At 38.9% G+C, this 14,653-nt stretch overlaps 2 protein-coding genes across 3 annotated transcripts in view; one reads left to right on the plus strand and one right to left on the minus strand.

Annotated features, from left to right (window-relative positions):
- The window catches only part of ranbp2 (RAN binding protein 2), a 28,246-nt gene extending 17,307 nt beyond the window's left edge, over window positions 1-10,939 (plus strand). For both annotated transcript variants that reach the window (XM_083537629.1, XM_083537630.1), the window contains 9 exons: window positions 1,912-2,091; window positions 2,403-2,474; window positions 4,664-4,854; window positions 5,188-5,320; window positions 6,680-6,772; window positions 9,258-9,406; window positions 9,542-9,815; window positions 9,915-10,249; window positions 10,392-10,939. In XM_083537629.1, the coding sequence (XP_083393755.1) occupies window positions 1,912-2,091; window positions 2,403-2,474; window positions 4,664-4,854; window positions 5,188-5,320; window positions 6,680-6,772; window positions 9,258-9,406; window positions 9,542-9,815; window positions 9,915-10,249; window positions 10,392-10,697 (1,733 nt within the window). In that variant the 3' untranslated portion in view covers window positions 10,698-10,939. The remainder of the gene's footprint in view (window positions 1-1,911; window positions 2,092-2,402; window positions 2,475-4,663; window positions 4,855-5,187; window positions 5,321-6,679; window positions 6,773-9,257; window positions 9,407-9,541; window positions 9,816-9,914; window positions 10,250-10,391) is intronic.
- Window positions 1-14,653, minus strand: part of LOC310724036 (craniofacial development protein 2-like) — a 384,292-nt gene that overhangs the window by 120,183 nt on the left and 249,456 nt on the right. The gene's annotated exons all lie outside the window — the stretch shown is intronic.

The raw sequence follows: 14,653 nt of genomic DNA on the forward strand, positions 1-14,653 counted from the left end.
GGACTGCACAAAAAGAATGACTAATAAAAAATTATATAAGCTGTTAAAATACCATTAAAGGTCTACAAGATCCCTCTACAAGTGTCTTCAATCCTCCAACTTTTGTTTGACATTACATTTAGAGGCTCATTGGAATTGGTCTAAAATATCTGGGTGCTGATTACTTTAAACCAGTGGTTTGCTGCAGACATCTTCCTTGTGTCTTTGCTGAAAAAGCTTAGTGTTTTTTTTTTTCTTATTTTTATATGAAGGGTGCCAATAATTCTGAAGTTTCATAAAATATTTTGGAAATAAAAAATTGTAATTAGAGATGTATATAAAATGCTAGGCAAGTGAGTAGTTGCTGAATTTAATTTCTGTGTGAAGCTACCACTTCATTTGGTGCCTCACCTACCATCCACTGTGTTTTTAGGATTGGATTTTAGGCTTTTTAAAGATAACCCTATGGCTTTTTGGACATGCACTTCAGCTACCCAGTTTAAACCTCCAGGTATTGTCACTGCACGTTGTGTTCTTTGCAGTGTGGGACACTGTTCTGTCACCACCAAGCTTGTGCTGACCTTCTTAACTCTGAGGAATAATAACCAGAACGCGTGTTTTTAAAATAACCTGCATGTGTTTGGAATTTGACAAATGACATACTTCCACTGGTGTTCCGCAATCGGTTATAATAATGTTCTTTTTGGTATTGTATGAGGAAGTCAGGTATGTCAGAGAAGTATGTGAGGGTGGTGCAGGACATGTATGAGGACAGTGTGACAGCAGTGAAATGTGCAGTAGGAACGACAGACTGGTTCAAGGTGGAGGTTGGACTGCATCAAGGATCGGCTCCGCCCTTTCTTGTTTGCAGTGGTGATGAGCAGGTTGATGGACGAGGTCAGACAGGAGTCTCTGTGGACTATGAAGTTTGTGGATGATAGTCATTTTGGAGAGAGTAGGCAACAGGTAGGGAAGAGCCTGGGGAGCTGAAGGTAGGTGCTGTAGGGAAGGGAAATAAGTAAATGTGTGTGAAGGAGTCGGAGGGCAGTGCAGTGGTGCGGTTGCAGGGAGAGAAGGTGGCGGTTCAGGTACCTGGGATCTACAGTGCAAAGTAATGGAGAATGTTTTGGAGAAGTAAAGAAAAGAGTGCAGGCAGGGTGAAGTGGGTGGAGAAGAGTGACAGGAGTGATTTGTGATAGAAGAGTATCTGCAAGAGTGAAAGGGAAAGTTTATAGGACTGTTGTGAGTCCTGAGATGTTGTATGGTTTAGAGACAGTGGTGTTGCCATTTTTGTATTTAATAAAAAACACTATTCCCATTTGAATGGTTTGTTTGTATATACATTTTGTAATGAAGTAGCAGTTGAGCTGTGTGCGTGTGTGCTTTGTCCTAAAGCCCCATTTGGCATGTTTGTATATATTGTGGAAAAGTGGTAATTTGTAGAAGCTTTTTAAAATGATCTTGAAACTATTCATCATTTTCATTCTCAATCAGAATAGACTTTGCTTGTTGTTTTGAAAGGCATCACGTATTATTCAAACTGATAAGATGTTAAAAAGTGAAATGATCCTGAGTGGGGTTTTGGAAAAACTTGCACCAAATAACCGTCTGTCTGGTGAAGTGCATGATAGATTGTGTGTGTCTCTGTCGGCCTTCCGCATCAAATTAGTGGACATGATTAATCCTGGACTAATTGCTGTATTATATAATATATTGGATAAATAAATATTTTGTTTTCTGTCATGATACTTATGATGCTTATGATAAAATATCCTACTTTGCATAATGCAAAGTAGATAAAAAATAAATTAGTGGTGTCATTGCCACCAGCGTCACTGAAAATGTAACTTAAAATGGTTGTCGGCTTTAATGCTGTAATTCGCCTTTGTTTAAAATTGAGCGATCGGGCTAATTCTTGTTTTTGTCTCTTAGTGTCTTCTGAGATCCTGGACGACACAACTAATGCCGGGGACAGCTGTGACCCTGATATTAAAATCGTGTTTGAACAGAAACCAACTAAAGAGCAGGAACAACTCGCCCGAAAACTGATGCTGCCACCAACGTTTTTTCTTTACAAAAATAAGCCAGGATATGTGAGCGATGATAGTGATGGTAAGAGTTTACTGCTTCTCCCCTCAACCCCTGATTAGTGCTTGAAAATTTATTTAGTTTTGTGAATCACCTTAATTTGGAACACAATGTAGTTCCATGACCTTAATTCATTAAGAACAATAATAATAAGCAAAATACAGTTCAGCATTGTGCAATCATTAGACTTTTGACTTATTTGTATTTTGCTACCTTTGGTTAAAAAAACAGAAAACTGATCAGTCTGTTCTTTGGAAGAAAACTTCGTCTTCATTGTTTATTACGTTTTTGGCGATCAACAAATCCAATGACCTCAACATGCATTTACTATGTAGATGAAGATTTCGAGACTGCTGTAGGAAATCTAAAAGGAAAACTGTATCCAGATTGTGGCAGACATGGTCTAGGTAAGTTATATTCATCTGTGTGTGTGTGTTTAACATGTAGATTATGAGTAAAATTGAATGAAATACAGTTGAACCCACTTATCTCGACCTCGGTTAACTCGCCAACCCTATTATGTCAACGTTTTTGAAGTGGAACCGCCAAATTCTCACTTTGTCTTAGCATTTTTTAATCGTTTTTTTTTTTTTTTTTTTAAATACACACACGTCGCCGAACCCTAATATCTCGAGCACAAGGGGGCAAATTTGTCACTTAACGTCGGTTATGTCAGGAATCCCCCTGCCACGCCCCCTTTGGCGGCGGCATTCCCCAAAGCACCCTGCTTCTTCTCCCGTGCGCTTGTCGCAGTCATGCTGATCACACACACCTGACTCTCATTCACTCACTCATCCCATCTCCTATTTAAGCTCCTCACCTCCACACACTCGCGGTCCGTTATTGTTTGTGCATGATCATATGTATTGGTTCATGTCGGTCTGTGTAATCGCGTATACATATCCCACTATGTACCCTTCTTCTTGGACACCGCATTCTCTCAACGGCTGCACCCCGGATTACCCCGATCCTGTTGTTTTCCATGTTCACGCTGTCTGCACCACGTTTATCTGTTGCTACCCAGTGCTGCGCTTTCCATAGCGCGGATCCGTGGATTCTCTACACGAACTGTCTCTGCTTTCACAGAACTTGGTGGACCACTGGATATTACTGCTTCGCTACAAGTATTGGTGGATTATCTCCTGAGTATTCTCAATAAACTTTGTTTGCGTTTACTTCGGCTTCCGCATCCTTATCCGCATTACAGGTTATCTCACTCCGCATGACCAATCAATTAAATCACGGCAACGCTGTTGTGTAAAAAAAACTCCAAAAACACGTGCATGCACATTCTCATTTAATAACGCACATTATGTACATAAAGAAATTTCAAGCACGTTAATATATTGCCGCCATATTGGTTTTCGTTTATCTCTATCATCGGTTATCTCAGCGCTTTTGGAGTCTCCTAGGCTGGCGACATAACCAGGTTCCACTGTATATATACAGAATGAAATCTAAATTAAATCTGAAATGTGTATTTTATGATACAGTGCAGCAAACCATACAGACAAGGAATTAATAACTGTGTGTATAATTTATATAAAACATATATATTACATAGGATTCTGAAAGTATTCAGGCCCTTCCAGTTTTTGCCCAATTATAGTGGTGTAGGTTTATTTGTTAAAAGAAAATTAAATGTAAACATTTGGACATCAATCTACACACAGTAGCACATAATGTAGCAATTTTTTATGCTTTTATATTGCTATTGTATTGTCACTTTCTAGCAGCTCTGTTAGCAGCTTCTGTTTCTGATGGATTTGTCTAAACAAGCTTTGATCAAGATATTTGAACAGTTTTTCTCATTTTCCTGCATAACCTCTCAAGCACAATCAGACTGGACAGGAAGTCACCCTTTCACATCTGAGATTTATTCACAAATGTTTTATGGGGTTTGAGTCTGGGCTCTGATTGGCCCAATGTAGGATATTCACAGACTGGTCCTGAAGTTAGTAGTGTTGTCTTGGGCCACCTCCTTTTCACCTCAATGTGAGGTCTTGTTCTATATTATGGAGGTCATCAGAGAGATCCTTGAAATAAATGGCTTGGGCTGACATGCACTATGAATTGTAGGGCCTGAAAAACTCAAGGTGTAGTTTACTAAAGCTTAAATGTGGGAAATTTAGTGTAACTCCAGATAATCAAGACAAAAATCATGTTCTCTGCACATGTCCAAAACATCTCAATCGCCTCCCTCACTTTGTCTCCAAAACGTCCCACATGCACTGTCCCTCAAATAAACTCATTTCAAATCCTGTCCATCCTCGTCACTCCCAACGAAAATATCAACATCTTCAGCTCTGCTACCTCCAGCTCCACCTCCTGTCTTTTACTCAATGCCACTGTCTCTAAACAATACATCATCGCAGGTCTCACCACAGTCCTATAAACTTTCCCCTTCACTCTTGCAGATACCCTACTATCACAAATCACTCCTGTCACTCTTCTCCACCCACTCCACCCTGCCTGCACTCTTTTCTTCACTTCTCATAACACTGAATTAGGAATGACAATTTTTTTTTTTTTAAATCACTACATTTAAATACTGGATTGGTTGTTTGAAGAATGTCTTAATATCTCCCATTTAAAGCCAGTGGAGTTGCAGAGGAACCTGAATGTGTGCTTGTCTGGGAAAAGAAACCAACCTTGGAGGAGGAGAGAAAAGCCAAGAGCCTACAGCTTCCCCTCACGTTTTTCTGTGGTACTAGTAGTGATCCAGACACTGAGCTTGACAGGCCAGAGGACTTTGGAACAGAGTTACAAAAGGTCCAGCAAGCTCAGGTGGGTGTCCTAGACTCATTTCGTATGCAAAATTGGTGAATCTGCACACATCAGGCAAATAAAAAAAATTTTTTTTCACATTAATTGGTCATAAATGAAATACTGTGTATTCCATGGTTTATTTTTATATATATATATATATATATATATATATATATATATATATATATATATATAATTTGCTTCCTCTCTGTCTGCCATCTCAAAACAATGAAACCGAAAAACAGCACTACACTCAGACAATAATGGTTTGAAATTGCCCTTGTAGTTGTTTAATTTTTCTCAGTAGGCTTTATAAAAGTCTTTATTTTATATTTTTGTTTCCCCCACCAGAGTGAAATGTTCAAGCAAAAGAAAAACAGTGAGCACTGGTCTGACCAGCCTGCTGTAGCTGATACTGGCTGTCCTATTGACCTCTCTACAAAGACCCAGGAAGCTGAAAGAACTGACTCAAGCACCACTCAAGGTAACCCTTCTTTGGAATATAAATTCTGACCAATTATTTTTATGAAAGAGTTTTTTCTATTAAGATCCTAAAATTCTGTCATAAAAAATAAGTATCACAAATGTTATCACACAAAATACATCTTGCCTCCTACATGTGCAACAATAAACATTCACTGTAACCTGAGAGAGACAGGAGTGATTGTGTGTAATCCACACATATGAAACAAAGGGACATAAGTACACAAGTACACACTAAATGTACACTTTTCATGTCCAAATATTGACCCAATGCCTTGCCTAATTTCATTTATATTTGTTAACCAGTATTTGTGGTTCATTATAATTTTTTTTGTACACACTACTTTTCACAATCAAGTCAGATCCCTATAGATAAAACCTGTTCTTGACAAACCAAATTTATTTTTATTGAGGAAGGAACAGAGGAAAGCACAATAACAAACAACAATAACATTAGGCGACAGCTAATCGACAGTATTTTCCACATTTCCTGGTCCCCCCCCCCCCCCCCCCTTACAATTTTTTTTCCAACAAACCCCCCCCCCCCCCCCAATCCCAAAAATAAAAACAAAAAAAACACAGTTGACATTACAAACAGTGAGAAAATACTGAACAACATTGTTAGCCCATTGCACCTGACAGCATTACCTGTTACAATGCGCACAAGCCTTCCAACTCAGTTTGGGGGAACAGCTGCACCCTTTCCAAAATATGAGATCATTGGAGTCCATACTAAATAGAAAAGTTTAGTGGACCCTCTAAGAGAGTATTATATTTTTTCCTAACTTCAAAAATAGCATCAAATCTTTAAGCCAGAGTGAGACTAAAGGTGGTTTACTTGATTTCCAATCAAGCAATGTTCTTCTCCGAGCCAGAAGACACGCAAAAGCACAAGCATCCTGACACTTCCTGGGCATGACTGTACCTTGCTCAGGTACTCCAAAAATTGCCATTTCAAAACTAGGCTTAATATCCCTAATATAAACCTCAGAAAAGATTTTAAATATAGTTGTCCAGTAATCAAACAGTCTGGGGCAAGTCCAAAACATATGAGCCAAATCTGCCCCAGCAGATTTACATTGGTGTATATTTTGGACAGCTTAACCTTGCTGTAATGAAGTCTGTGAAGGACCTTGAACTGAATCAAGCCTAAACGAGTGCAGGAGGTCGTCCCATTCACCCTGAATAATGCATTTTTCCAGGTTTTCTCTGATATGTCCACTCCCAAATCCCTTTTCCATTCCGCATGGATTTTGTTCAGATCGATATTTTAGAATTTGTTTTTGATGACATTTGCACAAACGTTATTTATCTGTGCATCAACATGACTGATGTTTGTTCTCTTTTCATCTGCCCACAGATGTCCCTTCTGCTTTCAGTTTTGTTTCTCAAAATGCATTTACATTTGCAGACCTGGCAAAGAATTCTGAGGAATATGCATTTGGAAAAAAAGGTTGGTTTTTATTGTTTTCTTAGTTTTGCATGTGAACATTAGATTTTTTTTTTTGCCACTGTTACAATGCAAAAAAAAAAAAAATATATAAAACCAAAAAATAATTTTCTTTTAAAATATATATATTTGATTAGGGTGTGTGTGTGTGTGTGTGTGTGTGTGTGTGTGTGTGTGTGTGTGTGTGTGTGTGTGTGTGTGTGTGTGTGTGTGTATACACACACACACACACACACACACACACACACACACACACACTCTGCATCTGGAAAGTATTCACAGATGCCCCCCATTCAACTTGAGAGGAGTGCAAAGAAGAATGGGACAAACTGCCTAAAATGTTTGGCAAGCATGTAGCATCATACTATATAAATAAATAAATTGAGTGTAATTGGTAGCAAAGGCTATATATATATATATATATATATATATATATATATATATATATATATATATATATATATATATATATATATATATATATATATATACACACACACACACACACACACACACACACACATACACATATATATACATACATACATACAGTGAGGAAAAATAAGTATTTGAACACCCTGCTATTTTGCAAGTTCTCTCACTTAGAAATCATGGAGGGGTCTGAAAATGTCATCGAAGGTACATGTCCACTGTGAGAGACATAATCTAAAAAAAAAAATCCAGAAATCACAATGTGATTTTTTTTTTTAACTATTTATTTGTATGATACAGCTGCAAATAAGTATTTGAACACCTGTCTATCAGCTAGAATTCTGACCCTCAAAGACCTGTTAGTCTGCCTTTAAAATGTCCACCTCCACTACATTTATTATCCTAAATTAGATGCACCTGTTTGAGGTCGTTAGCTGCATAAAGACACCTGTCCACCCCATACAATCAGTAAGAATCCAACTACTAACATGGCCAAGACCAAAGAGCTGTCCAAAGACACTAGAGACAAAATTGTACACCTCCACAAGGCTGGAAAGGGCTACGGGGAAATTGCCAAGCAGCTTGGTGAAAAAAGGTCCACTGTTGGAGCAATCATTAGAAAATGGAAGAAGCTAAACATGACTGTCAATCTCCCTCGGACTGGGGCTCCATGCAAGATCTCACCTTTTGGGGTCTCAATGATCCTAAGGAAGGTGAGAAATCAGCCCAGAACTACACGGGGGGAGCTGGTCAATGACCTGAAAAGAGTTGGGACCACCGTTTCCAAAGTTACTGTTGGTAATACACTAAGACGTCATGGTTTGAAATAATGCATGGCACGGAAGGTTCCCCTGCTTAAACCAGCACATGTCCAGGCACGTCTTAAGTTTGCCAATGACCATTTAGATGATCCAGAGAAGTCATGGGAGAAAGTCATGTGGTCAGATGAGACCAAAATAGAACTTTTGGGTCATAATTCCACTAAACGTGTTTGGAGGAAGAAGAATGATGAGTACCATCCCAAGAACACCATCCCTACTGTGAAGAATGGAGGTGGTAGCATCATGCTTTGGGGTGTTTTTCTGCACATGGGACAGGGAGACTGCACTGTATTAAGGAGAGGATGACTGGGGCCATGTATAGCGAGATGTTGGGGAACAACCTCCTTCCCTCAGTTAGAGCATTGAAGATGGGTCGAGGCTGGGTCTTCCAACATGACAATGACCCGAAGCACACAGCCAGGATAACCAAGGAGTGGCTCTGTGAGAAGCATATCAAGGTTCTGGCGTGGCCTAGCCAGTCTCCAGACCTAAACCCAATAGAGAATCTTTGGAGGGAGCTCAAACTCCGTGTTTCTCAGCGACAGGCCAGAAACCTGACTGATCTAGAGAAGATCAGTGTGGAGGAGTGGGCCAAAATCCCTCCTGCAGTGTGTGCAAACCTGGTGAAAAACTACAGGAAACATTTGACCTCTGTAATTGCAAACAAAGGCTACTGTACCAAATATTAACATTGACTTTCTCAGGTGTTCAAATACTTATTTGCAGCTGTATCATACAAATAAATAGTTAAAAAATCATATATTGTGATTTCTGGATTTTTTTTTTTAGATTATGTCTCTCACAGTGTACATGCACCTATGATGACAATTTCAGACCCCTCCATGATTTCTAAGTGGGAGAACTTGCAAAATAGCAGGGTGTTCAAATACTTATTTTCCTCACTGTATATATTTTTTTAAGCAAAGATTTCAAACAAATCTCTTTCACGTTGTCATTTATGGGGTATTGTTTGTAGAATTTTTAGAACAATTAATGAAAGAAATCCATTTTGGAATAAGGCTGTAACATAATGTGGAAAAAGTGAAGCGCTGTGAATACTTTCTCAGATGCAGTTTGTGTGTGTGAGAGAATATATATATATATATATATATATGTATATGTGTGTGTGTCAAATAAAAATGTCTCTGGCAGTAGTTAGGGGACCCTAACTTTAATTGACATTCCATCTCTCATTTGTCTTTTTTATAACATTTGTTTACTTATTTTCTTTTAAGACTCCAACTTCTCCTGGGACAATGCTGGAGCAGCAGTCTTTGGCACTACCAAGACAGCTTCTCGAAATGAGAATGAAGACGAGGAGGGTAGTGATGACGATGTTTCAAACAATGACATTCACTTTGAGCCCATTGTTTCCTTACCTGAGGTATGTCCCTATTCCAGTCATTTTATGGATTAATCCCTCCATGTATATATTTCTGTGTGTGTGCTTAGATAAGAGAAAGTCTATAAAAGCTATACAAGATGTTGCACAAATCTGTGCCTTTTTTTCTGTTCTCAGGTTGAGGTGAAGTCTGGTGAAGAAGATGAGGAGATTCTTTTCAAGCAGAGGGCGAAGCTGTTCAGATGGGATCGCGATTTAAACCAATGGAAAGAGCGCGGAGTTGGTGACCTTAAGATCCTCTTCCATCCAGTAAAAAAGCACTACCGTGTCCTGATGAGGCGTGAGCAGGTTTTAAAGGTGTGTGCTAATCACACCATCACAAAGGACATCGAGCTGAAACCCATGAACACCTCTGCTAATGCACTCGTTTGGACGGCTTGTGACTACGCAGGTTAGACCACTTGAAGATTTTGTACAGTTATTCCACTATGTTTCTATTTCATGTTTCTAAGTTGTACAACTTTTTTTTTATTTATTTTTTTTCAAACAGAGGGAGACGGCAAGGTGGAGCAGCTCGCTGCTAAATTTAAGAACCCTGAACTTGCTGAATCCTTCAGGAAAACCTTTACAGATTGCCAGAGGTGCCTGACTCAAGTGGACTTGGCCCAGTCTTCAAAAGTCATGGAACTTTGTTGCCCAAGCAACCCATTGGTGTTTTTCGCTATAGCTGCTGATGATGAATCACTCGGCATGATCACGATGGAGCTTTTTGCCAACGTTGTCCCTAAAACAGCAGAAAATTTCAGAGCTTTGTGCACTGGAGAGAAAGGATTTGGTTACCGGAATTCTATTTTTCACAGAATCATCCCTGATTTCATGTGTCAGGTAATGCACCCGCTGTGTTCTATATCCAGTCTGCCATCTTATTCAAATGGGCCAAGCACTAATTAATATAAAATTGTTTTTTTTAATTGAACAAATCTTTTTATTTTGTCTGATTGATTTGTCATGTTCTGTGTTTTGTCAGGGTGGCGATATAACTAATCAGGATGGCTCAGGTGGGAAGTGTATCTATGGCGAGAGGTTTGAGGACGAGAACTTTGAAGTGCGCCACACAGGACCGGGTATACTGTCTATGGCCAATCGTGGCCGAGACACAAACAACTCTCAGTTTTTCATCACAGTGAAGAAAGCCGAACATTTGGACTTTAAACATGTTGCCTTCGGTGTTGTCAAAGAAGGCATGGATGTGGTGAAGCGAATGGAAGAGCTGGGCTCTAAAAAAGGCAAACCGAGCAAGAAGATAACAATTGTTGACTGTGGACAGCTGTAGTTTTTCCTACAATAAGTTAAATTGTTTTTTCGTGTTCTGCTTGTTTATTGCTTGGTTGACTATATTCTTGTTAAAAACATGAACAGGTGAACACTCTAGCTGAATAAACACATTTGGATAATCTTAAACAGTAAATTTTTGTGTTTTTACTCTGTATAGGTTTCAGAAACTTTTGCTGTTTACAGCATTGTGAATTCTAAATTTTTCTGCTTTTTTGCCAATATTAAAGGTTGAACAAGGAAGTTTGTGTGTCTTATACCCCCCCCCCCCCCATGCATAAGTTCTTTAGTATTCTTTGTAGCTATAATATTAACTTTTTAAAATTTAATTCATTTTTATTTCTATTGTGAACATTGTCTCAAAGCAGCTTTTTCACAGATAACGTGGTGATCTAAAGAACATCTTATTCATTTTTAAGTGTAACTGAATTGAGTTGTTGAGCTGCAGGAATTCAGGCTATGCTGTGGATGTGTTAAAAAAAAAAAAAAAAAAAAAAGGGAAATAATTGAAGGCCTGTCTCTTGGCTATACACTTATTTATTTTTAATTTTTTTTACTATTTAATGCAATAATTCAATTTCTACAAAACCTTTTGATCTGATGTGATATTAGTCACTCAGTGGATTTAAATGGTTTGAGCAAAATTAAATAGCAAATCTGGTGCAGTTTGATCACTGTGTAAACCAGGGTTCACCAACCTTTTTAAAACCGAGAGCTACTTCTTGGGTACCGAATAATGTAAATGGCTACCAGTTTGATACACACTTCTGAAATAACAAATATCCTCAATTTACCTTCAATGATGTTAATAATTAATGATCTTCATCTATATTTTAATAGTCATTTTTAAAATTCACACGCACAGCTCTAACTCTCACTCAGCCTCTCCCTGCTCTAATCACCTACACCTGTTACCCATCACCTTTCCCCTTTATAAGGTCCCGATGTTGCCGTAAGAGATCTACCAGACTTCCAACCACTAGTATTCCCCGTACTTCCATATTTTCTAGAAAAGGCCCGCAATTTGTGTGGTCCTTGCGGGTGTCCTTCACAGCTAAATAATTGCCAACAAAAGTGAGTACATTCAAAGTAATAACAGCTGTATGTCGTGTAACCGTGCAAAGCCACACGTCCTTTTCATCATGTTCATTGCTGCTTGACAGAACCATGCAAATTTATGTATCTTGTATTAGAGCAGTTAAAATGTGCTTTAAGTACAATTCTCTCATACTGACCACTACTGTCAAAGACACTTTGAAGATCTAAAAATCAGAATTGTTGCTCTCCACAAAGATGCTGAGGCCATAAGAAGATCAGTATCACCCTAAAACTGAATTACAGTACAGTGGCCAGGGTCATACAGAGGTTTTCCAAGAAGGGTTCCACTCGGAACAGGCCTCGCAAGGGTCTGTCGAAGAAGTTGAGTCTTCGTGCTGTGTGTCAGGTGCAGAAGCTGCTTCAAAAAACAGACTCATGAGTGCTGCAGCAGTACTTTAGAGAAGGGAAACATTGATTTCAACATTCGACATTTTGAAGCAGAACATGATTCCCTTCCTTCAGAAACTGGGTTTTCCAACATGAAAACGACCCCAAACACACCTCCAAGACGACAACTGCCCTGCTGAGGAAGCTGAAGTTAAAGGTGATGGCATGGCCGCAGGAAGTGGGGGTGCTGCAGCACCCCCTATTGGCGAGAGAGAGATTTCTTTTTTAAATGTAGGCCTATTAAAAATATTTTGCACAATTTATAAATTCCTTATGAATATTTTAGGAAATAATTTTGACACACGTAGGCTATTAAGTGTATTTTGGATTTTAATTTAATTATTTTGATTATTTTAATTATATTGATTTTCCAAGTTCATTTGTAAAGCGCGTTTCACACGCGCGGGTGATTTTAGTTTGGCTTTCTCTGGCAGCGCGCAAACATAGCCTAAATGCCTTGCCCTTGTGGAAGATAAAATTAGCTCTTCGTACCTTTTACAATAACATGAAGATATCAGAAAAAGAGATCGGTGGTCTCTTTCCTGCTCGTGTTCCACATCCCTCTCAAAGCGCAGAGCGGTATGCTATAACGCGGGTTTGTGTGGAAATATAAACCTTTTTTTTTTTTTTTTAATGGATTCAACTTTATTATATTATGTAAGTGACCAGTATTTACTGATATTTATTTCAATGCTTTACAGGCTTTAGTGTGTTGTTTCTTTGGTTTTTTTTTTTATTATTATTTCAAAACAACCCCCCCAACCACCGCAACACCGCCGGTATTTGGTCCACTGGTAAAAAAAAAAAAAAGTGCCATCGTCACAGCCCTATGTTATTTTTTAAAATGTATTCTAAATAGGCCCATAGGCTCATAGGTTTTTTTGTCAAAAAAAAAAATTTCACAGCACCCCCTGTTCAAAATTACTTCCAGGGTGATGGAGTGGCCAAATATGTCTTTAAACCTTGAACCCTATTGAGCACCTTTGGGGCATCCTCAAGCGGAACGTAGAGAAGTACCATGTGTCTTACATCCAGCAGCTCCGTGATGTCATTATGGAGGAGTGGAAGAGGATGCCAGCAACAACCTGTGCAGCGCTGGTGAATTCCATGTCCAGGAGGATTAAGGCAGTGCTACATAACAATGCTCACAAAATACTGCCACTATGGATACAGTTTTCACATGTTTACTTAGGGTGTACTCACTTTGGTTGCAAGTTATTTAGACAATAATGGACGTGTGTTGAGTTATTTTCAGAGGACAGTAAATCTGTACTGTTATACAGGCTGCACATTGACTTAAATATTTAATTTCATTTCATTTTCTCGCGCTTATCCGTAATTCGGGTCGTGGGGGCAGCAGTCTAAGCAGGCATACCCCGCCTTCGACTGCTGCCCAATCCTCACAGCACCGTCCCTTACGGTCCCTCCTGACTTAAATATGTCCAAGTTTTATTTCTATAGCATTGTCCATTGAGAACATATAATAAAATGGTTGCTGAAATGTGAAGGGTGTACTTACTTTTGTGAGATACTGTATGTGAATGTTCAAATGTAAAATTTTCTTTTCTTTTAAAATCCTCCTTTAGCATGAATAACAGCTTTACACACCATCAGCATTGAGTTTCTCCAAATCTTTAGCTGAAAAACTTTGCCATGCCAATTCTACAACTTGCCAAATGTGCTTTTCACTGGTTATTATATATTTGTTTCTGACCCTGTGAACCAGTTCATCCCACAGTGGTTCAAAAGAATTTAGGTGCCGGACCATTTCATGATAAATAACCTGCTGTTTGCTCTATAAATAACCCATGTACATTGTTAAAAGCTCTATACAAATAGAAATTAATTGAATTAAATTAAAGAACACTTACAGAGTTTGGGTGCAGCACGGTGAAGTCGAGTCCAATGAGCCACTGTTCAGAGAGAATTGCATTGTGTTGTATAGAAAGGAAGCCATGTTGGTTTAGTTCTTTTCACCCAGAATAAATCCCCATCCTTCCCTCCATCTCTCTGTTCTCTATTTTACACAAGTTCTATTAGAGCACTAAATGTCAAAATTGGACTCATCTGTCCACAGAACATTCTTTCAATCATTAATTGTGCAATTCTTGTGTTATTTCCCTTTTTAACAAGTTTGTTGCATATAAAACAAAAGGAACATGTATGTCTCATCTCATCTTCTCCCGCTTATCCGTAATTCGGGTCGCGGGGGCAGCAGTCTAAGCAGATTCCCCAGACACTTCTCCGTGTCCAGGGATCGGGCTGTCAAGGCCCCCGCCTTCGACTGCTGCCCAATCCTCTCAGCACCGGTCCCTTACGGGCCCTCCTGCAGGTGGTGAGCCCACGGGAAGGAACATGTATGTGTCTTAAAAATATACCAGGTGTTTCCACAATTATTAGGCATTTGGACAAATAATCTTTAATGTTTACCAGACCATTTCTTCCCAAAGAATAAAGACATAAATCTGGATA

Source organism: Silurus aristotelis (assembly GCF_946808225.1).
Source record: "Silurus aristotelis genome assembly, chromosome: 3".
NCBI classification, from domain to species: Eukaryota; Metazoa; Chordata; class Actinopteri; order Siluriformes; family Siluridae; genus Silurus; species Silurus aristotelis.